At 43.9% G+C, this 25272-nt stretch overlaps 1 protein-coding gene and 1 long non-coding RNA gene across 2 annotated transcripts in view; one reads left to right on the forward strand and one right to left on the reverse strand.

The window, feature by feature from the left end:
• Positions 1-5160: 5160 nt before the first annotated feature.
• Positions 5161-24307, reverse strand: KICS2 (KICSTOR subunit 2). Its single transcript, XM_008524594.2, has 3 exons — positions 23724-24307; positions 19346-19631; positions 5161-8197 (listed from the first exon to the last, which is right to left on the reverse strand). Exons 1-3 carry the CDS (start codon positions 23956-23958, stop codon positions 7381-7383), a joined length of 1338 nt encoding a protein of 445 aa, XP_008522816.1. The 5' UTR covers positions 23959-24307; the 3' UTR covers positions 5161-7380.
• Positions 24087-25272, forward strand: part of LOC139083645 (uncharacterized) — a 59238-nt gene continuing 58052 nt past the window's right edge. The window contains exon 1 of the long non-coding RNA XR_011540529.1: positions 24087-24269. This is a non-coding gene — a long non-coding RNA (uncharacterized lncRNA). The remainder of the gene's footprint in view (positions 24270-25272) is intronic.

The following is a 25272-nucleotide window of genomic DNA, read 5'->3' on the forward strand; positions in this document are numbered from 1 at the left end:
TCCGGGATCTACTCACAACGCAGATACACCTCTCTTATTTAGTGATCTTCAGACCGGGACTCCACTACTGGGGTATGTGAATATATCCCAAGAGATGTGAGAATAGGGACCACTTTAAGGAAATCAGTTTCAGATCAACTTCCGTATGAACTCTTTCCCAAAATGAATCTGTGAAGGTGCTTTTAGCAGGGGAAGCTGCTTCTTTCTGCCTTCTCCTTTAAAAACTGCCCTTCTCCCACATAAAAACATCCTCACTTCTCACCCGGAAGTTTACATGGTGTATAGGAGACAATTTTCCATGTTTCTGCAGGTCTTGCGAGTGAGGCACTAACTGCCCTTAGTTCCAGACCATCCTACAAAAGGATGTTTGTGTCCCTGGGAGCAGCCTCGGAACAGTGTCTCCCTCCATCTAGAGCACAGAGCAGACATGTGTACTGTTAGGGGTGGAATTATGTCCGTCCCCCCCGCCCCCTCCGCCCGGCCACCAAAGATGTTAACGTCCTAACCCCCGGTACCTCAGGATGTGACTTTATCTGGAAATAGGGTCGTTGCAGATGTACTTAGTTAATATGAGGTCATACTGGAGAAAGGTGAGCCCCTAATAAGACTGGTGTCCTTATAAGAAGACAGCCATGTGAAGACAGAGAGACACCGAGAGAAGGCCATGTTCTGACAAAGGCCCAGACCAGAGTTATGCAGCTACAAGCCAAGGAATGCCAAAGATGGCCAGCAAACCACCAGAAGCTAGGAAGGCAAGGCAAGAGTCCCCTTCAGCTTTCAGAGGAAAGTTGGCCCTGCCAACACCTTGATTTCAGACTTCTAGTGTCCCAAATGAGACGCAATCAATTTCTGTTGTCTCACCCTTGGAGACCTACCGTCCAGGATAATCATGTCTCCCACGAGGCAAATGGAAGGCATGCTTACGGACCATCATAAAACATTTGGGTTTCCCAAGATCAGAACTCCTCTCCTGAAATTCAGCCTGTTGCATGAGCAGGCATCCATCCAGGCCCATCCACACCGGGGCTCAGGGACCCAGTGCAAAATGGTGATATTCTGGCTATGCTACTCCTGTGAGTACTAAGTGTCCTGTGTCTTCTGCCAGCATCCACGAAACTGGTGGGCTAACATGTAAAATCACAGACCCTTCATAGTTCTTAACATGAGGCATTACTGCAGGGTGTAAAAATCTCTGCCCACCAAACAAAGAAGTATTTAGACAATCAATTTCTTTAGCCAAGTCACCATAAACGCTGTACCTATTCATCACTGAACGATGTATTTCACATAAAATTTCTAACATATATGCAATTTGGTCATTAAACTCTTAGAGCTTTCGGAACAGAAAGATATATATAGTATACATACATATTTTAAATGCTGAGAAGTATTTAATAAGGCGATAAGACTTTTAAGCAAAAAGAATTTTTTATATTGGATAAAATTCTATGAGAGTAGAGTGGAGTTCAGGGAGCAAGTATGTCCACCTGCTACAAAGTTTGTTAAGATATCTGTAAATATGGAAAACGGTAGCTCTCAGTCTCTGTTGTACCAAGGTTTCACTAGATACATTTAAAAGAACAATTAACATTTTTATTTTAAACATCAATATTTATAATACATGATAAAACATATCTTTTCAAACTATTTAATGTAATGATGATGCCTTCGGATGTTTTGTAAAAATCCATCAAGGTATCATGGTTTTTCAAAACTGGTAGAGAGGTATGCATATAAAACAACCTTGAAGAGTATCCACTGCCTTTCAGCTCCCAGCCCTCTCAGCTCCCAGCCTGCCTGGGCGGTTGGAGCCAGCTCTCTTCATCACCAGCCCCAACCAGGCAGGCCCCATCTTTGTCCTGGTTGACTGTTGTGTCACCAGCCTTAGCACAGTTGATGTTTAATGGTTGTTACATGAATGCATGTTGAATTCAACATTCTATCTATCTGCTTCTGCTTTGGGGACTTCTCTAACGCTGGCCTAGCCCGGAGGGACTGAGATTAGGATGGCCCTAGGGTCCAGGGGTGTCCTGCACCGCCATATCTCGTCAGACCGAAAATGAAATGAGTCTAGACCTAATCTAGAAGTTTGACCAGCTGAGTCATTATAAAGCTTAGACCAAACGAGCCATCAGATTCTCAAATTTAACTGGATTCTGGAATTACTCTACAGTTTTCAAGACTAGCAAAGGCAGAATTCAGCACCTAGGGACAAAGCTAGACAAGGGCCTAAGAGCTGTGTTCCTCTCCTACATCAACGTCAAGCGCCTTCCTACATTTTCCTGCTGTTGCCACTGCGCGTCTTAGTGGTCCTCCCTCCAAGTGCTCCCCAGCGCAGTTGCCCCTCACAACCCTCCCTGAGGTAAACCATCACCCAGAAGCTACCCCCAGGTTCTGACACTAGGGAGGGGGCCACAGAAGGAGGAAGCCATCTGCATCTCTCCACTTTCTAGCAGCAGTATCTTACACATACCCTATGTTTTTAAATTTAAAGTATCCCAGAAACAGACTTTATCATCAAAAGCACATTGAAAAAATATGCAGACAAGTCAAAATACTTGCATTAATGAAGCCTTATGGATTCACACGCTATCAAGAGAAGCTGCAAAGGCAGAAGCCCACACCAAACCCGTTTCTTCTGACTCATTTCCTCTGGAGAAGCCGCGGACCAGGATTCAGGCCAAAGGCCACGAAACATCGCACTGGTAACAGGAACCTGGTGGAAAAGGAGAGAGGGAAGTGCTAAACTCTACCTACAGGGCATTCTTGGGGAGTCAAATGGCATGTTTTTTCCTTTCTTACTTAGATGGGGAAAAAAAAATCTATTTTCTTAAACTTTTACTTAAAGGAAAAGCAAAATCAGAAGTGAATGCAATGTTTTTACGCGGATGAATTATAGCAAATAGACTAAGAATGATCTACTTAATAATAAAAAATCATAGTAAAAATACACTTGGAAAGCTTTTAGTTCTGAGATTTTCTTGCCAACTATCTACCACACACACACAGCGCTGCTGGCGGCTGCCGGCTAAGTGTCCGCGGGCTCACGCGCTGGCTGGGCTTCACCGCGGTCACTCCATTAGTGTCAGCACTGAACTTTTCCCCTCTGTGTATTCCTTCGTCACTGCCTGAAAAAACTAACTGGTGGTAAAAACAATTGAAACGAATGCTTTCAGATGCTGCTTTCCCAAACTGGGTCAGAGACCACTGGGGTATGTCCTGGCTCCCTGAGGCAGGGAAAAAAGTGACTAAAGTGGAATTGGTGAGGAAGATTATTAGAAACTAAGGAAGGGAGGGAGGGAGGGAGGAAAATAGTCAACAGTAATTAAGAGAGAAAATTAACCATGAGGAAGAAATAAGGGAGGTCTTAACCGTTTTCATAAAAGTGTCTTGTGGTAAGGGGAAGAGATGGCTGCTTTGTGTCAAATTCGGAGTTAAGAAGCAGAAGGCAGAAATCCTCAAAAACTGACACATATTTATTTCTTTAAAAACTCTACCTCTGGAAGATGCTAAGGAACTAATTTCTTTTTAAACTGGCATAAGAATCCAGCATTTATCCAGCCATTCCTATGAACTGTCCTTCAAGGTAACCATAGTTAGAGGTGAAGTTTCTCTTTGTAGAATATTCTGTCTAATAAATAAAAAAAGAAAGGGGGCCGGCCCGGTGGCACAGAGGTTAAGTTCATGTGTTCCGCTTCGGTGCCCCGGGGTTCACCAGTTCAGATCCCCGGTGTGGACCTGTGCACCACTTAGCAAGCCATACTGTGGCAGGCGTCCCACATACTAAATACAGGACGATGGGCACAGACGTTAGCTCAGGGCCAATCTTCCTCAGTAAAAAGAGGAGGTTTGGTGAAGGATGTTAGCTCAGGGCTGCTCTTCCTCACAAAGAAGAAAAAAAAAGGAATGACACAATTAGAATATCACTATTTTATAACCTCGAGTGCTATAACCGATCTAGGTAATGCCAGATATTAGCTGCCTCCTAATAAAATACACAACAGTACTATTACAAAAACAATACTGAATCTGATAAAATCTCTTGATTTAACTCCAAATGCGAAGGGAAAAAAAAGAGGACAGAAAAACATGTTAAATGACGGCTCCAGGACCCCATCAGCCAAACCCTGGCTGCAAGGACATTACGGGAGAAATGAACTCAACAGTCCCGTCAACAGGCAGAGCCCGACGCCGGGAGAGCACAGGGTTCTCACCGCTCCTTCTGATCAGTCTCCTCTCTTTAGCTCTTACTCGAGACAATTCACCAAAGTAAAGACACAAATAGATGAAAAGTGAGAGGATGCAAAAAGACATACCATGCCAAGAGCAAGCATAAGCAAGCTGGAACGGTCATAAAAATATCGGGCAAAAGGGACCTCAAAGGGAAGAGTAGTCACGGAATGGAGATAGAGCAGGAAACGTCATCACGATAAAACGGTTAACACATGATAAGAACATAAAAATTATAAACGTATAGGGGCCTAATAAAAGGCTTCAGAATGCAAAATGCGAAGCTGACAGAAATCAAGGAAGAAATCCACAATCACGGGTGGAGATTTTAACACATCTCTCTGACAGAGCAACCAGACGAAAAAAAAATCAGTAGGCCTACAGAAGAACTGAGATGATGCTATCAATCAACCCCAAACTTTGGGAACAAAGAGCCACAAAGATTCTAAAAGAAGAGTGGGTGCGTTGGTTAGCATTTATCTCCTCCTCTCCTAAACCAGCTCTCTAAGTGCTGTTCAAACTTAATGACTAAGCACAGAGTTGCCACCTTCCTGCAGAGAAAGACAAGAGCAGCAGAGGTGTCGAGTGTCAGAGAAGAGCGGTCCATCTTTTATGGATACAGCTTTCAAACCCGAGGAAGTTTTCCAAGCCTTCTTTACATGCATGATCTCACTCCAGTCTTACATATCCTTTGGAAAAGGCAACCCACGTTTCCTCGTCCCCGTTTTATAGATCGGGGAGCCAAGCTCAGAGGCTGGCTTGCTAAAGAAATGAAACTGCAAGTTTGCTGCTTGGTCAGACGGTGGACATACTTTAAAGATCACCTGAGTGACTCCACTGGGAGCGCAGTGAAATACCAACTATTTTCTTTCTTGAAAGTAAATTTTCTCCAATTATGTCCAAATGGACAAAGCAATTACATCAAAGGTATCAGCGCCTCAGTGAAGAATTCGGCTTTATTTTCACACACTCCCTAAAATAATGTAGTCAGTTATCAGGTTGGACCCAAGAGAGGACAAACTTGTCAATGTCCACCCTGTGTCCACACAGCTTCTTAAAATGAAACACTCCTTGATGGACTCGTGGGCAAACTCAGTGAGTGTGGGCCACACTCCCAGTTACCCATGAAAATTGGTCAAGTTGTGGTTTAGAAACAAACTTCAAAATAAGCAGTCTGTGGAAAATATGTGGATTTACTGTTCCAATTAGCAAAGCACAGGACTTTACAGATCATTTCATTACTGATTTTAGAGGATAACTCTCCTAGTAAAATGACTTTGTTTCGTAGCTTGAACCAAAATATGTTTAAAAATAAATATACAATTCAAATATGTTGTAGGTAAGGACTGATTATTTAAATATTGTATATATGTTTTCTTTACACTCTTCTCCATGTCCCACTAGGCATATTTTCTTTTCGGTACATGGGAGACCCCATCATTAAGGCTAACGGTGCTTCTATCTAGGAAAAAAACAATGCATGCACAGCAAGGAATTTTTTCAGCTTCTTGGAAAAACACAAAAGAGAGGGAAAATGACTTGACTTCTTAGTTCCAATTGTTTTCAGCTTTTTGTGTCGGGTCAGTGTTGTACATCTGTTCAGATTTTTACAGAACCTGAGCGAATAAAATGCAGAGGTAAATCACTACTTTCTATTTAAAGCAAAATGCCTTTTTACAAATCATATGACTTTTCTTTTAAAAAAAGAAAAAGAAAAACACATGTTCTCCGCAGAAAATAGGTCAGCGGCTCCTCCACCAGGTAGTGCTGACTGAGGCGGGCAGGCCTCCTGCCCGGACTCGGAGGGGCTCTCTGGTCTTGGCCGACGCTGTGGCCGGCCTGCTGCGGCTGCCCCCTGGAACGACGCCTCTGTGCAACCACGAGAAACAGGACCGATCTGACCGTGACACTGCACACGAGCTCTGAAGGAACCAGCGGAAAGTAACATCTCAGTTACTCTTTGTGGCTGATTTTTATTCTGAGTCAATACCCAAAAGTAAGTGCAGGTCTCCAGAGCCCACGATGCCTTCGCGGCTCCGTCTCCTCCCTGGGAACACCGGCTGACGGAAGCGCTCGAGCGGCACATGCTAAGATGCATCACTTCTTCCAAGAACAGTGTGCAGGAGACAGGACGGAACCCGTGTGCAGAGGTGCTGAAGGACTGAGCTGGTCACTCAACTACGAAGACGGCTTCAGAATGCACGATTCATTTTTAGCAAGTACAGCAATTCCATTTTGATTTTATAAAAGTAGGCTAAGTCGCGTGAATGTCTGAAACTGGCTGAAAAACCAAAACTGTGTGCCTTTTCGGCCTAAAAATAACCAGGGAGTGGAGCCAACCGTGAACATACATTTCAGCAGAAAGGTGATAAATAGAAGGCCGAGCAGATAATATGCTGAAGAATGAAGAACCCAGCAGAATGGCTGAGGCTGACCTTAAACCAGACTGAAAAACTCAAACTTTATAAGGAAAAAAGCAAATGCAGTTAGGTGTGTAGATCGCCCCAAAAGAGCCCATGGCTACCGAAGCAGCGTGCGGGGGCTCTGAACAGCTCAGAGCTGACGCTACGGAACGCTCTGCTTCACCTTCAGCATCAATAACCGACTGAAATTTCTCACCAAGACCCTAGGTTTGGCATCAAAAATATTAATTTATAGGTCAGAATCATAAAACCAATAATTTCATGTTAATCTGTCAATTTATGAAATAGAAAACATACAGTCCTTAATTCTAAAAAGGCCATGTGATATCCCAATTCCTCATGGGGCGGGGGGGAGGGAGAGGGCGTTTGGCATTGCGTTAGAACACAATGTTTAGAACAGCATAAAACATCTGGAAAGAAAAATCAGAGGCCAATAAATACTCAGTCTACACGAAACGCAGGAAAATAGGAGGAAAGACTGAAAGCACTTTGCCGTCCCGGGGAGACACAGGAGCCATCATCACTTCCTGGACTACTCTTTGGATACTTAACTCGATTGGCCTGAATTGCTTAGAAAGTGTGCGACACAAGGAGGGAGGATTTGTCTTGAATTTAGCTCTGAACGAAGGAGGAACGGATGGCAACTCTCATGGCAGAGCTCTGCGGACCATCGGAGCAATCAAGAACACAGCTCCCGGTCTTGCAAACCTTTCGCACAAACCACCTGCTAGCCTTTGGACCCAGGTTTCAGACTGGCAAAAACTTTGGGGTTCTTAAGGGCGAGTGAGAGCTCGTTGAGGAAGGAAATAAAGTGGGAGTCTCGCTCGGATTTCCTGGACTCAAAGATGACGACAATGGTGAAGTGCGGCTCCGGGCGCGTCAGGAAGTACGTGCTCTGAACTTTGTCGTCGTAGAAGTGGACCACTTTCTCCAAGCTGTTGAGGTCGGACGTGCGGTCCGTCATGATCATGATGACGTTGGGCCAGTGCAGGACGGGCCTGTCGCTGGGCAGAGACACCACCGCTGGGTACTGGTCCACACCCTTCGGAGCCTCCCTGTAGGAATGGGGGTGGTGATAGCCGTGACCCTGAAAGCTCTCGGAACCCCGGTTGTCAAAGATTAAGGACACATTGGCAGCATCGTATTTCCTGATGAAGCTGGAAATCTTTCCAAATAGGTCCGGGTTGGCTTTGGCAGTCAAGGCCTTCATTTCTGAAGCAGTTGTCTGTCGGCTCAGGGCCTCGTGGAAGTAAAAGCTAAATTTGGCAAGGAGCATGTTTTTGAGTTTCAGCAGCCAAAGGAAAAGGTGTGGGGGCTGCACGGCCTTCTGAGACTGCCCTCCAAACAGATGTTTCTTGGTCTCCCTCTGCTTTTCAAAGATCTGGCCCCAGGTCTGCAGCTTGGTGTGAGCGCTGTGTAAGTTCACCAGGGACGGCAGGAACTTCCACTCCGAGACCTGCGCCTGGGCCTTCAGGAGGTGACTCAGGACATCGACTTCCAGCTGGAAGCTGCTCTCCAAAGGACTGAGGATGGGGTGGTGGAATCTAAAGGGGAAGGGAAATCAGTAGAATTAAGTGGAAATGTTACTCCACGCTGACATTTTCTACCCTCAAAAAAACAATGTGGCCAGACAAATAATATTATGTGTCGGGGCAGAGGAAGGAAAAATGGAAGGATTCCAGGTTGATTTATTTAAAAAGTCATTCTGACATAACTTCACCATTTCAGAATTATGTCAACATCCTATTCTCCTGTGGAAGCAGCCCGATGTCTGGAAAAAAATGAGAACAGTGGCTACATTCTTTTCAAATACAGAGAAATTAAATCAGCTATAATTCTTTCTTAACTTATTTTATTTATTCCGGGAATTGCATGACTAGCATTATCATCAAAACGAGGCACCCTCTTCCAGGGTGCGGCCCTAAGGAGGAGCAGGTAAAGAAAAGGCCATGAAAACATCGCTTGAGTGTGTGCATAACACACTATGTAACTTATCTGATTTCACAGTAACTCCATAAGGTGTTATTAAACCGATTTTTCTGATGAGAGTACAGACTATAAACCTACATGTGAGACACAGTATATGATCAGTAAGTGTTTATTAAAGAAATAGGACATGTACCCGAAAGCCCTTATTCAACCCTAGTTCCCAAATTCCCTTCACATTTAATCACGGTTAAAAACAAAATGGCAGCTAAATAAAAAATATCTAACACTTTAGTCCCCTTCCATTTATCTTAGGATAAAGCCCAAAATCCTTAAGAAGGCTTACAAGGCCATGAATAATCTGGTCCCTTTTCAGCTTGAGCCAAATTCCCATTCTTCTCACTTTCTCCAGACATTAAATAAATAATTAGAAATGCAATAATATCACAAAGAAGGTTAAGATAGTAGTGCAATTTCATTTCTACTTGTTCTAGACAAAACGTTTAAAAGTTTTTTTGACCATGATCTACAGTAAGAAATACACTTTATATTGTGACTAAGAACACACACACATAAGAGTTTTTTAAACTTGTTATTTACAATGTACTCTTGATATTTAATATACATTTTGTAATTGGATTAGTAGTCATTAAATTAATTTTATGACTCATGGACTGCTACCTGCTGTTTGTAAAACATTTTCTACTTTACTTGTAACAGTAATATTGAGGAGAAGGAGACAGGATGTGGGAGTATCCTCTCTTCCAGATAGAGGGGAAAGGAGCATGTGCAAAGGCCCTGAGGCTAGGGAGAGCAGGATGCTCCCTTTCTCATCAATGCTTCTCTCTGATGCTTCAGGTCCCCTCCTCAGAGTCACTTCCTTAGAAATGTCTTCTCTGTCCACCCTCAGACTAGGTCAGGTCCCCCAATTACAACCTTTAGTTTCTTAATACCTGTCTTCCCCTTTAGCAGTTTAATTATAGAGTAATTTATCAGACAAACTGGGACATGTGGTCACCCTTGCTTTGAGCTCCTCCCAGAGGGAAATGAGAGCTGCCTACTGCCTTCACCCCCTTGTCTCTACAGCATGTGGCACGTAGTGGAAGTTCAGTCAATGAGGTCACCAACTATGTCAAGACTAGGATCCTACTTCCTGCCTCATTGATTCTGTTGTTTCTGATCTAAATGAAGCTCTGTAACAGCAGACTAGAACGGCTAAGGAGAGTCCTCTCTGCACAGACCCCTTGCAAGCTTCTTGCTTAGTCTTTTTCTTCTGAGAAACGCCGAGGGACTTTCAGTGTCTGCCTGGCCCGGTGCACCCTCCTTCTCAAGAGGCCTACCTCAGCCCTCACACTCCCCCTGAAGACCCAAGGCACCTGCGAAGGCTGCAGGAATCCACTTAGCAAGGACCCCATTTTAAAGGTGGGCAAGGTCGCGCATTTACTGAGCATGTCTTATGCCCTAGGCACCACGGGAGGCGATTTAAAGCCTGAGCCCATGCAGTGTACTTGCTTCACAGTCAACGAGACAGAAACTTCTCACACAGCTCTGTTTTGGCCCCAGCTGAAGAGGAAAATGCTAGTTATCAATTAAACAATTAGGAACAAAAGCATCACAAGTATACCTAGAGTATTTTTGTTTTTTGAGGAAGATTAGCCCTGAGCTAACATCTGCCACCAATCCTCCTCTTTTTGCTGAGGAAGACTGGCCCTGAGCTAACATCCGTGCCCATCTTCCTCTACTTTATATGTGGGATGCCTACCACAGTATGGCTTGACAAGTGGTGCCATATCCGCACCCGGGATCCGAACCGGCGAACCCCGGGCCTTGGAAGTAGAACGTGAGAACTTAACCGCTGTGCCACGGGGCCGGCCCCTAGACTTTTTAAAAATACATTTAAACACTAATTGAAGGGATTATGATTAAGAGAATACATACGAGGTTGGATATTATAAGACAGAAACTGATTATCATCTGATAAATAGGATGTAGTTATTCACATGACAATAACACATTTTTTTTTTTATTACTGGTGGCATTTTACTCTCAACATCCTTCAAGATAGGGAAGCTAAGACATGAGTGAAGAGTCTAGTCTAATAAGATACTCAAAGAATTAGAAAATCAGATCTCAAATCCTCTAGCTCATATGCTTAATTAATTAGCTAATTTGGCCTCTTCAAGAATTATATGCTTTTAAATAAACATTAAGAAAGTCTAGGGGTTGGCCCAGTGGTGTAGCGGTTAAATTCACGGATTCAGATCCTAGCATGGACCTACGCACTCTTCACTAAGCCATGCTGTGGTGGCGTCCCACATACAAAATAGAGGAAGACTGGCACAGATGTTAGCTCAGGGATAATCTTCCTCACCAAAACAAGAAAACCATCTAACACGCACACACACAACTCCACCATAGCAGCACGTCTCAAAATCTTTGAATTGTAAGAAATGCTTCTACCACCTTAGCTTTTAGGCTCTTTGACACTTAATGAGCAGTAAGTATCACAAGATTCTATAATTATGGGTATGAAGAAAACTTGCCAAGGAATTATGAACGCAATAAGACTGTTAATAAAAGGAAAATGGTATGAGTTTGGAGAAAATTCTACCACAAACAACAATACTCAAAGTTATTTTTCTGCTTCCAGTTGGAAATCATCATTTATATTCAATGTTCTCCTTGAAAGAACATGAATTCTCTGTACAAACTCTCAGAAAGAATTCTGAACAAGCTCTTCCATAAACGTATACTGGAAGTGTTTAAATGCTCAACAATTATTAGGATAAATGCGAATGTCGAACATATTTTTCATCCTTAAGGAGAGCTAAAAATTCACGCTGATGTCATTCTGCCAAGACTCTGAGCTCAGCATCACGACGTATCATTTCCCCATTCCCACTCTGCTCTTGCCTCCTCCCTTTTCACGGCGCACACTACAGGGGTCTGTTCAATTGCTGTAATCCGAAAACACAAACCTCAGCTATGGCTGCAAGCTTCAAAGGGTCTGAATGCAGAATAAACCGGCAACTATTTGCAGAGAACATCTGCTCTAAAGAAAGCCAGAAAAGAGAGCCAGACAAAGAGAACGAGCAAGGACGCCCTCCTTCACAAACCCGCACCGTGGAGTTTCCTCCAAAGGAAGGACGCAGGTCCTGCATGTGGAAGTCAGAAGCTCAGTAAAAATAAATCCAGAGCACAGTGTGAATGCACTAAATGCCACAGAACCATACACTCAAAAATGGTTAAAATGGTGGATTTTATGTATATTTTACCACAATAAAAAAAATCTGTAATCTCTTCTGACTTAAAACAATTAGTTCACTAGTTTTTTAAATACAAACACACTGAGGATATAAAGAGGAATTAGCCAGAGGTCTGCCTACAGGACCTCCCCCAGTAGAGGAGGTATTGACAATGGTGCAAGTGGAAAGCAACACATCTCCTGGGAGGGGCACAAACAGAAGGGGGCTTGGAAGAAGGGGCAACCTTTGGGGTGAGAGCCTGCGGAGGCACAGAGGACAGAGGATTCAAACCGAGCCACAAGCTTAACGAGCAGGCAGGATTCAGCCACGTGAAGACAAGACTGAAATTTCTGGCCCCAATCCTTAACCACCGGACTCCCCATCCTTTGCCAGGTGACCCTGTAGTTCCTCCCATGAGAGGCAGAGTGTCCCTTCCCCTGGACAGTGGACTGGGCCATGGGACTTGCTTTGGCCAAAGGGGTGTTAGCAGATCTGACGCAAGCAAAGTTTAGAATGAGCTTGGCTGGGCTTGTCCTTTCGTCTCCGACCGTTGCCACGGGGTAGCTGCTTCCCCTCTGACCTTGGGCCCAGAATCAACAAAAGTGGGCAACTGAGCCCAAAGCTCACAGCAGGAAGCCATGCCCAGAGAGACCAGGAGCGCTCAGCAGAGCTTCCAGGCTGAGCCAGCCTGGGAAACCTGCACGCCCGCCAGTGTGAACTGTGAGCTGATCTGTTATGCAGAATTATTGCAGCAATCAAGAAATGATAGATAATAGAAGAATGTGGCAGGGTTCAGAACACACCACCCCAAAATATGGCCCCTTGGCCTCCTGAACGTTTTAAGCTGAAGGAGTGTGAGAAACAGCAGGTGCAGGAAGGACTCTCGGACAAGCCCCTGAAGCAGGTCACAAACCCTCCTTGAGAGGGGCCTCCCCACATCCTGAAGACAGGAGCATCCTTATCTCCAAGACTACAGCGACACAGAGGAACCTGAACGAGGAGGCCTTGCTGCTTCCCCCGGTTCACCACACTTGGCTCAGATCCTTTCTCATCCTGGCACTTTTGCCAAGACTCTCCACTCTTCATTAAACCTCCCATAAAAACACAGTGTAACCGCTTCTTCAGGCCTTCATTTCCTTACGAAGGCTCCACGTCACGTAAAATTTACATTAAATAAATGTGTATGCTTTTCTCTTGTTAATCTGTCTTTTGTTAAAGGGCTCCCAGCTAAGAACTTAGAAGGGTAAAGGAAAAAGATACTTTTCCTCCCCTACAAATTCAAGGACATTCTAAGCAAAATAAATAACAGAAACCAAGGAAGGAAATGGCAAATACTTATGGCGAACACACACTATGCACTGTTATGCACTAAAATGCTCAATGGTTTCTCTTTGAAGCGTCTTGCCTTTCACTGAGAGTTTGGGTGCAATTTAAGGCATGAGATGGGCCTACACGAACTTGATGAGGCAGCCTGGGCGAGCTCCCAGAAGGCCTTGAGTCTTCACTGTTAAGATCAAGGCTCAAAGGCTGGAGGAGAATGTGTCCCTAGAAATCCCACTATTATTACTTTTGCTGAAATGAAATTTTCAGGGTGCAATAATTAACCTTGTTGAACCAGACACACACAATTAACTGTTTCATTAACAGTTTTATCACAAATCTTTTTTTGAAGGAAAAAGGACATAAAGCCTAAATAAATCATAGTTTTGCCTTTGGTGAAAATTCTGTCATTTGAACCATTCAGATCAAGAAACTGTGCTTTCTAAAACACAAACAGAAATTTCATGTAACTTGACTTGCTGACTTCTTTAAAATCATTATTTCTTAAAATTATATATATATATATATATATATATATTTTTTTTTTTTTTTTTTGGTTTTTTTGCTAAGGAAGATTCACCCTGAGCTAACATCCATGCCAATCTTCTTTTACTTTTTAGTGTATGGGCAGCCAGCACAGCATGGCCACTAAGAGAGTGGTGTAGGTCTGCACCCAGGAACTGAACCCAGGCCACCAAAGCAGAGTGCGCTGAACTTAACCACTAGGCCACCAGCTGGCCCTGATAATTATATTCTTGATTTAGGAGAGTAAATACTAATTTGCATTTATAATCTATCTTCCAGTTTTGTTTTAGCCACAAAACAGAAAGATAAGCCCGAATTTTCTTTTATGCTCACTGTACGAAACAGCTGGATAAATAAATTTAAAATAAATTCTACAGAATCAAAAGAAAAATTCCACTGATGCTTCTTTGCAAAAAAACCCAAGTTCTACCTCTCCTCAAAAGCACTCAAGGAAAAACAGACACTCTGACCCTATATGAGGGAAATTCACGTTTTTCTTCTAAGTGGCCCACAACAAAAAGTCTTCTAGGATTAATGTCAATTATTCAACTTGAAATGCAGCAGCACACATGACTGTGCCTCTCAGACAAGAATTTGCATTTGCAAGAATTTTATCAAACGGTAAAGAGGAAAGCTTTACCATTCTACTCTGAACACAACCGGCTCCCAGAGAAGAAAAACAGGGCATGCTGTCTGCTGTCTGAAAGCAATGGGATACTGCAACGACTCACCCAGGATCTGCATCACAAATCAGGGCCAGGGGGTTCCACTCCATGTTATACTTCACACTTGTTAATTTTTGTAATACAAAGACATTTCATCGTTTGAAAGATGAAAGCTTCACACAATTTTTTATAAGCATTCTGACATGGATCAGATATACTGGGGCAAATAAACAGTCCCTGAAAGAGAAATTGGGTCCTTTGGGAAAAGGATTAACTCTTTGAATACAGCAGAATAGTAAAATATGAATTATTTCTCTAGAACATTGGAACTATGAAAGAAATGTTTCGTGTAGCACAGATGCCAAATCAAAAAGTCTACAGAAAAAAAGATGATCCTGGCAAAGGACCAATCACATTAATTTATAACTAAAATAATCTCACTTCCCAAAGAAAATCAATATATTATACAGGATTTCAACTTTTCAGAATTTCTTAAATAAGAAATCTATGTTGTTCAAATTAACACAAAGCCTCTAATTTAGATAATTTTCAGGCTGGGATGTGTCTGTGATCAGTAATTCCCTATTAATTAGAGAAAGACAGCGTGGGTGGAAGGTGGAGACTGCAGATGGAAACTCTCATTGACCACATGTGATCAGCTCCGTGAGCACCCACTCAGAAGGACGACGGACACAGCCCAGTACTTCCCTACGACCTCCAAGAAGGAAATCCGGGCTTTTGCAGGAAATGGGAGAGATTCCCAAGGCTCTGGGAAGTGGGATGCTTCAAAGAAGGTTCAAAGATGATAGACAGATCGCAAATCTAATAAAATAACAACGAAAACAGTTAAAGAGTAATAATCATTCCTAGGAGAGAAACACACATACACACACATGCACACGCACACACATCAGTAAGGTTCAAGACCTGGTATATATATCCTAGTGTTGGCATCTTTCTCTTATCTATCCAATTTGTTCATGCAGATGGCGCATCAGTATCACAGGGAACTTCTAAAACACACAGGTTTCTGGGCACCCAATCAGAATAACTAAATTTCACCCTCTTGGAGAAGCAGCGAGGCCCCAGGACAAGTACTTTTCTTAAGCTTCCCAGATGGCCCAGCAAAGCCCTTTCACGTTAGCCTTTGGGAACCACCACATGAGATCTCCTCCCCTTGAGAATCAGACCTCCACTTGTACTTTAGCTTTTCGTTTTCATAAAATTATTTTATTAAAAGAAAACATATACTAATCCGATTTGATGAAGAAATAAAAGACTACTTCCAAACACAGAAAACTTGTAAACATGTAAAATTTGTTTAAAAAAATGGGTATATTTATATGCATAGACGCTCTCTCAGCATCACAGGAAGAACTTGCTAACATTTACGCCTCTTAGGAAGAGAATTAAGTAGCTAAGGGACCGGCGAGGAGGCATACTTTTCACTATGTATTCTTCTATACTTTGTAAATTTTGAGGCATGTTAATGTATCACTTACTAAAAGTTAAAAAAAGAAAATTTAGAATATATCATGAAGATCAAAAACACATGACAATAAAACAACAACTCTGGAGGACATTTTTGGGACAACTGGGGAAATATGAGTACGGACTGTCTATTAGATGAGGGTGGAAAACCGGTGCTCCATTTCCTGAGGGGGAAACTATGTTACAGTTTTGTATGGTTCTTAGAAGATACACCCTGAGCAATAGGAGTGAAGCATCATGATGCTTGCATTTGACTTCCAAACAACTTAGGGAAACAATTATATACAGAGAGAGAGAAAGCAAATGTGGCAAAATTTTAATAATAGTGAATCTAGGTAAAGGATATTTATGTGTTCATTGTACAGGGTTTTTTAGTAACAGCTTTACCGGTATTTAATTCACAAACATAAAATACACCCTTTTAAAGTATAAAATTCAATGGTTTTAGCATATTCAGAGTTGTGCAGCCATCACCACCATCTAATTTTAGAACAATCATATGACTCCCCAGAAGAAACCCTATGCCCTTTAGCAGTCACCCCTCATTCTCCCTCCCCTCCCAACCCTTGAGAACCATTTTCTGTATCCATAAATTTGTAATCTACTTTCTGTGTCTATGACTTTGCCTATTCTGGACACTTTGTATAAATGAAATGATACAATATGTGATCTTTTGCGACTGGCTTCTTTCATGCAGCATAATTTTTCAGGGTTCATCCATGTCATAGCATGTATCAATACTTCATTCTTTTTTATTGCTGAATAATATTCCATTGTATGGACATACTGCATTTATTTATGCATCCATCTATCCAGTTGATGGGCATTTCGGTTGTTTCCACCTTTTGGCTATTATCAGTAATACTGCTATGAATATTCATGTAAAAGTTTTTATATTGACATATTTTTTCACTTTTCTTGGGTATATACCTAGGAATTGAATTCTTGGTCACATTATAACTCTTATGTTCATTACACTATTCTTAAAATTTTTTATGTAGGATTAAAATTTCAAAATAAAAAACTAGGGGAAAACTACAAAGGAAGAATAAGAATATAATAATATATTAACCAACCTATCTTGTGCTCAGAGAGAATATGCACAAGTTACATGATTTTAAGTAGTACACAACTCTTATTCCTTGCAGGGGAATGTAGTAAGCGCCGATGATGTCTTCGGTCATACTATAACAGAAGACTATTACTTCATAGACTTATCATTTACTTATTTTGACTTGAAAAATGATCAACAGAGACAAATTATTTATCTGGATTGGATAAGAAGCATCCCAATATTTGATACAAGCAATGATGCAGACAGAATATGGGCTCTCGGTTCAAAGGTAAGCTGCAGAACCCTGGGCACACTTAACTTCTCTGAGACACCACAAAAGGAGCATCGTTTACACCTGAATCTCAAATCAGATAACGCATAAGAGGGTCTTGTATACCTCAGTAGGTACTCAACATGTGCCAGTTTCTTTCAAGAGCTGTAATAAACATCCACTCCTCTTCCTGCAAGCTTCACAATCAAAAGCTGCCTTATTGAAAATATGGTGACATTTTAGTTTTGAAATCAAAAAATCGCTTAAGTCTCCTTCTCTATACAGGGGACCCCCAACGTCTTCTCTGCTTCCGGCCTTCCAGCTAAGCTCTAGACCTCCATTTCCAACCGCCTGCTGAGTCTCCACTTGAAGATGTGCCAGCAACTCAAGCTCAGCTTGCCCCCAGTTTTGCTCGGTACCTTCCTTCCAAGCCAGCCCCTGCTGACTCCTCAATCCTGTAAGTCATATCATCACTGGAGGTGCAAGACCGCCAGGTCACCTTTGACAGAAACTTCTCATGACTCCCGCCATCCCGTTGCCAAGATCTGTGGACTCTTCTTGTCATCATCTCCTTTCTCACTGTCCTGCAACCACGAGGCCCTGCTACCACCGATCGGATCACCCATCCATTACAGCCTGCTCACTAACCTCTCCTCCTGTAACCGGTCCCTTTGCTATCCCATCCCACACTCCAGCGCCACAGTAAATGGTCCAAGAGAAAGACAAGAAAACGATAGTCCCCTCTTCAAAACCTTTCATGGTTCCCCACTATTTACCGACTATTCACTTATTCATTCAACAAACATTTACTGAGCACCTACAACGTGCTAGGCTCTGTTCAAGGTGCTGAGGACACAGAAGCTGCCATGGAGCTCACATTCTAGTTGTGAGAAAAGGAAAAACACCCTGAGCAAACAACAGTAATTTCAGACAGCAATACAGGCTGTGAAGAAAATAAGGGTGGGGAAACGGGATGGTGACTGAGGGAGTGAGAGTTCTCGTGGGATAATGAGAGAAGGCTTCTCTGACACTTGGACCAAGCCCTAAATGACGAGTAGACAACTGGGACGAGAGCATTTCAGGGAGACAGAACGGAAGTACCCGAACCCGTAGCCTTTCGGTCTTCTGAAGTCACCTCTCGCCTCAAAGCGCCTGCTTCCTCCCTTCCCACCTTTGCCTTCAAAGTCCTCCCTCCCTGAGAGTCACCTCAGATTCCCCCTCCTCCATCAGGTCTCCTAATCTCCCCACTTTGTCCCCTTCCCCAGCCCCTTAATCACAGGAGAATTGTCCTTCCTTTGGGAATGTTAATTAACATATCTACCTTTCCTTTTTTAGCAAACTATCTGAACTCATAGACCCACAGGAGTGGCGTCCTTCACAGCCACCACTCTCCTTTCAGTGCGTCATACGACCACTGAGCACCCACTGTGTGAAGGCACCATGCCAGCCAGGGACCCCAAAACAAGACGGGGTCATTCGTGTGGACACGTTCACAACGCTTCTCAAACTCTTTAGGTACTGCTTTTGGGGTCAGGCAGGGAGCAATACAACCAGTCTCATCTCTTCCTAAGTAGCAACTTCCTCCAAAGAGAAGTTCTCCAGCTGATCAATATCTTTTTTCAAAAAATGAAACTGACTACAAATAACTTTTTGCCTATCCCAAAACACTTAAGTATGCCCTTCTCAAAAGCACAGATGCCTCCACTAAGGAAATTGAAGACAAAACCAAAGCTACACCACAGGCGCCGAAAGCAGTGATGACAGAGTCTCCAACATGTGAAGGACCAGCTACCTCAGAGGGAGAGCGGGGAACGCACCAAGGTGATTGCTTTGAAAGGGACGTTTATTTGAGCGGTGGTTTGTTTAAAAGTCACATTATTTTATATCCAATTTTCTTGTTGTGTTAACTCATTCAAAAGCAGCAAAACCAGTTATAACATACCTTTCAAGGATGACTTCATCCTTGCTCCTTCACTATCGCTTAGAGAAGTCTGCGACCAGCATAGTGTTAACGAAACCCAAAGCAGGTGCCTAATTGATACGTGGTGATCAATGACTACGTATAGACTATAACACAGCCTTTTCTCCTCCACAGCTGTTTCATCACAGATTGTCCTAAGCGTGTTGGACAAGCTGAGAGTCCGGGGCCCGAGAGCCCGCCGCGCCCTGCCCCGCCGCCCTCCGCCCACACCGACCTGGAGCTGTACTTCCTGAGCACGGAGTCCAGCAGGCCGACGAGCTCCTCCGCGTTGATGAACTTCTGCGCGCTGAGCGTGTACATCTTCTCGTAGAAGTCTGCGATCTCCATCCGGGCCTGGACGAAGAAGCACAGCTGCTCCGACAGGTGCGACAGCAGCTCCTCCACGTGCGGGGCGGCGCCGCCCGGGGCCCCGCGCCCGCTCACCACCTTCTTCAGCTCGTTGTGCAGCGAAGTGTAGACGGTGCGGATGGAGTCCTTCCGGCTGAAGAAGGACTGGCTCCCTGGGAGCAAAAGACAGAGGCGCGTGGCAGGTGAGGAAGGGAAACCAGAAGTACAAGACGCCTCCCGGCGCCCAAAAGGAAAGGACGCGAAGCTGCGGGGCTCGGTGAGCTTTCAGCGGCCAGAGTCGCCGATTCCTACGAGCGGGATCTAAATATTTTGTGATTCATAACTTCACTGAGGAAGAAGTTAAAGGAACGCCTGGGACAACGCGTTAATGTAACAACGCCCCTGTGTATGACTTCTTTACCCGGGCGCCGATTCCTCAGCCCACTTCCGTGAGGATTCAGATTTATTTCAGCGGATAACGAACCTAGCAAATGACATCGACCTGGATCTAAAAAGCCCTCCTTCCCCATAAATATATTTACAACAAAAGAGAACATCCGATTATGAAACACTGCTGTTACTCCCGGGAAATGCGAAAATTTTATTTCTGCTTTGGAATTTCATTTTCCTGTGAATCTTATCTTTCAAGCCATGCCAAAAAATGGAAAAACATACACCTGCATCTCTCGTACACAAAAACACAGGCTACCAGGATCCCGGGGAAAAAAGGAAATCTTAGTACTGTTGACAAGGTGTGCAAATGACTCGGCCACTCTCGGCCTCAGTCGTTGCTGTTTTTAACATGAAACTAGTCATGAGCTGCTAGAAGACAAAATGAAGTGCCATCTGGTCTGTGACGCGCCTGGAACAAAGCACATATGCAATAATGCTAACCCCTCTCCCTTCCATTTATCACCGATAGACACCTCACCACCGAGCTTCTGAAACTCTGTGGTGACCTGGGAGCTTCAAGAGAACAGCCAGCCAGGTGACCTCAACTGTACTCACCGCCACTGTTAAACAGGGTGGTCTTGGGGAAAATTTTAACTTTCCTTCCTCAGTTACCCTTATCTGGGGAGTGGGGACACCACATAAATACAAAGACTACCTTCAAAAGCTTATCAGTGAACCTCGATCAGCAGGATGTGAAACCAGCTGAGGAAGGGGCAGACCACTCAGGCATTCTTTTAAAAGGCTCTCTTCTCAGGGCTCTCAGGAGCACAGCCTCAGTTGCTGACTGCCCTGGTTAGGGGACTGGCCTTCCTTCAAGCCGGGAAACAGGAATCAGAGACGCCAGACGTCTTTCTCTGTTCAATTTTTTTGAATTTACAAAGCATAATTATTTTGAATTCTTTCCAGAAGGCTCTATTTATGAATTCTCATTATTTCTCAAGATTTCAACAGTCCATCTCACATTATGAAATTTCAAGTAAACAAGTATATGAAAGGAGCATGCAAAACATCTAATTGTGTATTTTATTCTACAACTTCTTGCTAATAATAATTTGTAAACAACAGCTCTCAAGTTAAGTCGTTCTCCTCCATGCTAAATTCCAGTAACTAGAGGTTGAAGAAACTCTCCAGTAATGAAACAAAGGGGAGAAAAGTATGACCTTCTAAAATCTTCCACAGGCAATGAGTCAGCAAAATTGAATTACTGATCCTCCCCAAACAGGTATATTCTCTCCTCAAAGGAAGGAGAAGACTCCAAGATAAGGGCTCCCCCAAAGTTTTTCAGAACTGAGCCAAGACAGGAAAAGAAGGGTCCCTGTCGGGTCTGTCCCTTGTCTAAAGGCCCACGCTTACATCTATAATCAGAATTCACTGTTAAGTTCTCTGATAAAAACCAGTCACAACAGTGAGGTCAAAAACACTCGCTCTTTTTTGAGGAAGATTAGCCCTGAGCTAACATCTGCCACCAATACTTCTCTTTTTCCTGAGGAAGACTGGCCTTGAGCTAACATCTGTGCCCATCTCCCTCTACTTTATATGTGGGACGCCTGCCACAGCAGGGCTGGATAAGCAGTGCACAGGTCCGTGCCCGGGATCTGAACTGGTGAAACCCAGGCCACCGAAGTGGAGCCGTGAACTTAACGGCTACACGACCCAGCGGGCCCCAAAAAGACTCACTTTTTTTGAATGATGTTTTAAATATTTAAAAAAAACACATAAACTTTTTGTTTTGCTTTTTAAAGAAAACTATATAAATGTTCTAATTAGCAAAGTAGTTGAAGAACATGGGAATGTTTTAAATGGCAACACAAAAATTTTTGCCCCAAGTTTTTAAGGAAACGGAGAGTCGGCCCAATAACTGTGAAGTCATATTGTAAGCATGTTGTGTCACAAACATTCCAGTAGCAAAAAACTCTGAGATATTTGCAAAGTTAAAATTTTAAATCTAGAACCTACATTTACTGCACATGTGAGTTATGAGGTATTAAATATGCCATTTTCAGAACATTTACTCAGAAGTGACACATCACCTGGGAGCCTAAACAGTGTGCCTGGGCATGTTTCACAGTGTCAGTTGCTCCAAGGGTCAATTTCAAGGCTCAGTCCTCAGGCTCATCATGCAGCCTGGGGTCCAGGCAGAACTAATCACTTTAGATAATAAGGGCGCTTCACAAAACCCAAGTCAGAGACAGTGATGGTCTTACACATCTTCTTACACACAGGGCAGCCAGTTCTGTTTACTTAAAACCAGGCACACACAACTTAGAGTAGCAGATTTTTAAACTGGGGTCCATAAATAGGCTTTAGGAAATCCAAATGAACTCTCTCAGATTTTATGCAAAATTGTATTACACAAATTCTTAGATGAGCTAAAAAAAAATTAAGAATCACGGCACTGGGGTCAATCACCATTCTTCATGAGGTGGGGTAATCTAAAAACAATAAAACTGCCAGAAAATTATCCACCTTCAATTTTACAGCCAGAATCCTCCCCATTTTCATACATATATATATACACACATATAGTTTCTTTAAATTATAATACATGTACAAATTTTTTATAAATCATAAGGACACAAACACAATCTGACAGTTCAAAGGCAGGTATTCTGGTTTGGGCTCTGTCACCTACACACACAACTGCACATACACAATTTGCCCATCTGTAGAAAGGGTAACAGTAACACTGCAACGGCAATTGTAAATTTGAGACGTGACGGTGTGAAAATGGGAGGAAAAAATACACAAGGTGAAACTATCTGACCAGTCTTTGCCAATAAGTCAACATATTAAATAACAGGTTATTATTCAAATAGCTAAGGCAGAAGCCAAGATCTCAGAAAGCCCTGTCCCTTGAGTGTTTACTGAAGGCAAGATGTACATGGTCAACTTCAGGCAACATAGGAACGGGGTGGGGGTGGGGGGTTCAAAATGTAATCTGCACTCTATTTTACATTTCTATTCTATATTGTATATATGTGTCCTTCATTCATACCTGACTCCGTGGCTCAGATAATTAAAGGGTCAAATTAGGCCAAAGTACTAAAAGGACTCTAAAAGCTCCGGGATTTGTAATATTTATTATTGGTAATTATAAGTAGTGATACTTTGTATGCATGGCCCTTGGCTTTCACATATATTATTTCCTTGTGATCTATTCATACTAATCGTTTCTACCAGTGAAAATCAGTTGACTCAGCTCTTGCATCTTATTTTTAGGGGCAAGATTTACTATGGACAATAGGAGTGTTTACCAGTTTCCCCATAAGTCCTCTCTTGCTAATGGTAGGCTTCTTTCCTGCCTTTCCTGTCTAGTATTCATTTATTTCCTCATTCATTAAATATTTATTGAGGGCCTACGAAGAGGGGGTAGGACTCCAACTGTAGCTCTCCGGGGCCTGATCCTTAAGAAGCCAAATAATAGTGTTCATTAACTCTAGCGAGGTTGTACTGCCAAGTTTTACGCCTCTGGCCGCAGTGTCACTGTTTAGATGAGCGAAGACAAGGGGTTCGCTTAACTTCTCATTTATGGCACCAACCCATGCACTGGGCAAAATGGATACACCCATCGGTTTGGGGTACAGCCCTGCAACGAGCATCCACCCGATCGGCCAATCTATCTGCAGTGGAGGCCGGTGGGCGGGGTTTGTGGAAGCAGAGGGAAGGAAGGGAACGGTGGGAGGAGACCGGGGAGTGCCGAGTTGAGCCTGCGGCTAGGAGTGACAGAGACAGGGGACCCAAGCCACTGCCGACCAGGGAATATAACCCCTTTCCTTCCTCTTCCAGGGGCACGGGGGGCGGGGCGGAGGTACCTAGTTTCTGCCCCAGGTAGGTGAGGCTGTGATAGACCTTCTCGGCCGCGGCCAGGTGGGCCAAGGCCGCCAGCAGCGACAGCCAGCTGCCCCCCGCGCTCTTGTTGGCCTCTCGTTCCTTCTCCACATTGTCCTTGGCCTTGTCGTAGGAGAAGATACCCAGGTGAGAGAAGAACGTCTCCAGCACCGCCTGTTCCACCGGGACCGGGGCGGCCAGCGGGATAGACTCCCCCATGCGAGCTGCGCTCCAGCTCCACCCACGTGGCTCTCCTCTCCCTCGCACTTCCGGGTTCTCAGGGAACGTGCGCACCAGCGTGCGTGCGTGCGCGTGACCGCCGTAAGCGGCGGGCTCGTGGGCGCGCTGCCGCCTGGACCGCGCCTGGGCCTCAGAGAGGCTGCGGGTGAGGGTCGGGGCGCAGGGAGGTGGCGCTCCGCAGCTCCTGAGCAACTTCGGCGTTTCGGTTCCCGCGGCTCCCACTATTCGGACCCTCAGGGCAAACACGAGGCGGCCGACTCGCTGCTCCCTGGAACTGACCGCGTTCTGAGGTGAGCTGGGCGGCCCCTCCCTGTCAGGCTGCGTCAGTGCTGATGACGTCACGTGTGCATGACGTCAGTGGTTTCAGGCCGGAGCCCCGGGCCGTGAGGGGCGGGCGAGAAGGTGAGCCCGGTGCCTGGATCTGTGCTCACTCTCGCAACAAAGGGTCAGTCCTCATAGCTTTTAAACCAACGCAAGGAAGTGGTGTCTAGAGTAGAAGCCAGATATAGTGAAGGGTTTTATCTTCTCTCCGTGTCTAGTTTTCACCCAGGCACACCTGTGGGTTCCTTCTCACCTGTGTCCCCGTCTCGTCATCTCAGGTTCGTGCTCACAAACAACCTCCAAGCAGAGCTTCTCTTCAGCTTGCCCATACGACCTAAACTACATTAGGCTTCCTTAAAAAGTTCCCCCAATGAAGGATAAATTAATGTAGCTTCTGTTAAAGGATCTGAATTGATGTACTTTGTCCTTCAGATTGATTACAAATTCCATAATATTTAAGAAGCTCCATAAACTCAGCTCACAGGGGTGTCCACTACTCTGGAACACTGCTCACTACTCGCTGTTAGTTTTTCCCTTTCTTCTTCCTTGTACGTGCTTATTTTATTCTGCTTGGTCACGCTGTATTTAATCATGCGTATTTACATGTCTCTTTCCCCGGCAGAGTGGTGAACTCCCTAAGGCGGAATCTAGGATTCATTCACCTTTACCATCTTTTCATAATGGATAGCACAATGATGTTTGTTGAACAAATGAGGGAATTGCCAATTTCCATTTTTTCCATACTAGATCTGTTCTGCCATCACTGCCTTTTCATGCAAATCTCATAATTTTAATGAATATATGGTACACCTGTTCCCTGCTCTCAAGAATGTAACTGGATAAGATCAACCCTGTTAAGTGTGATACAAGGCAGAGTTTTACGTTATAAAGGTGGAAAAGGAGGCAGCGATCATTATCTCTTGGGAAAAGTCAGGGAGGCTTCCTGGAGGAGAAGGTAATGATTCTTGATGA

Source organism: Equus przewalskii, chromosome 5 (genome assembly GCF_037783145.1).
Source record: "Equus przewalskii isolate Varuska chromosome 5, EquPr2, whole genome shotgun sequence".
NCBI classification, from domain to species: domain Eukaryota; kingdom Metazoa; phylum Chordata; class Mammalia; order Perissodactyla; family Equidae; genus Equus; species Equus przewalskii.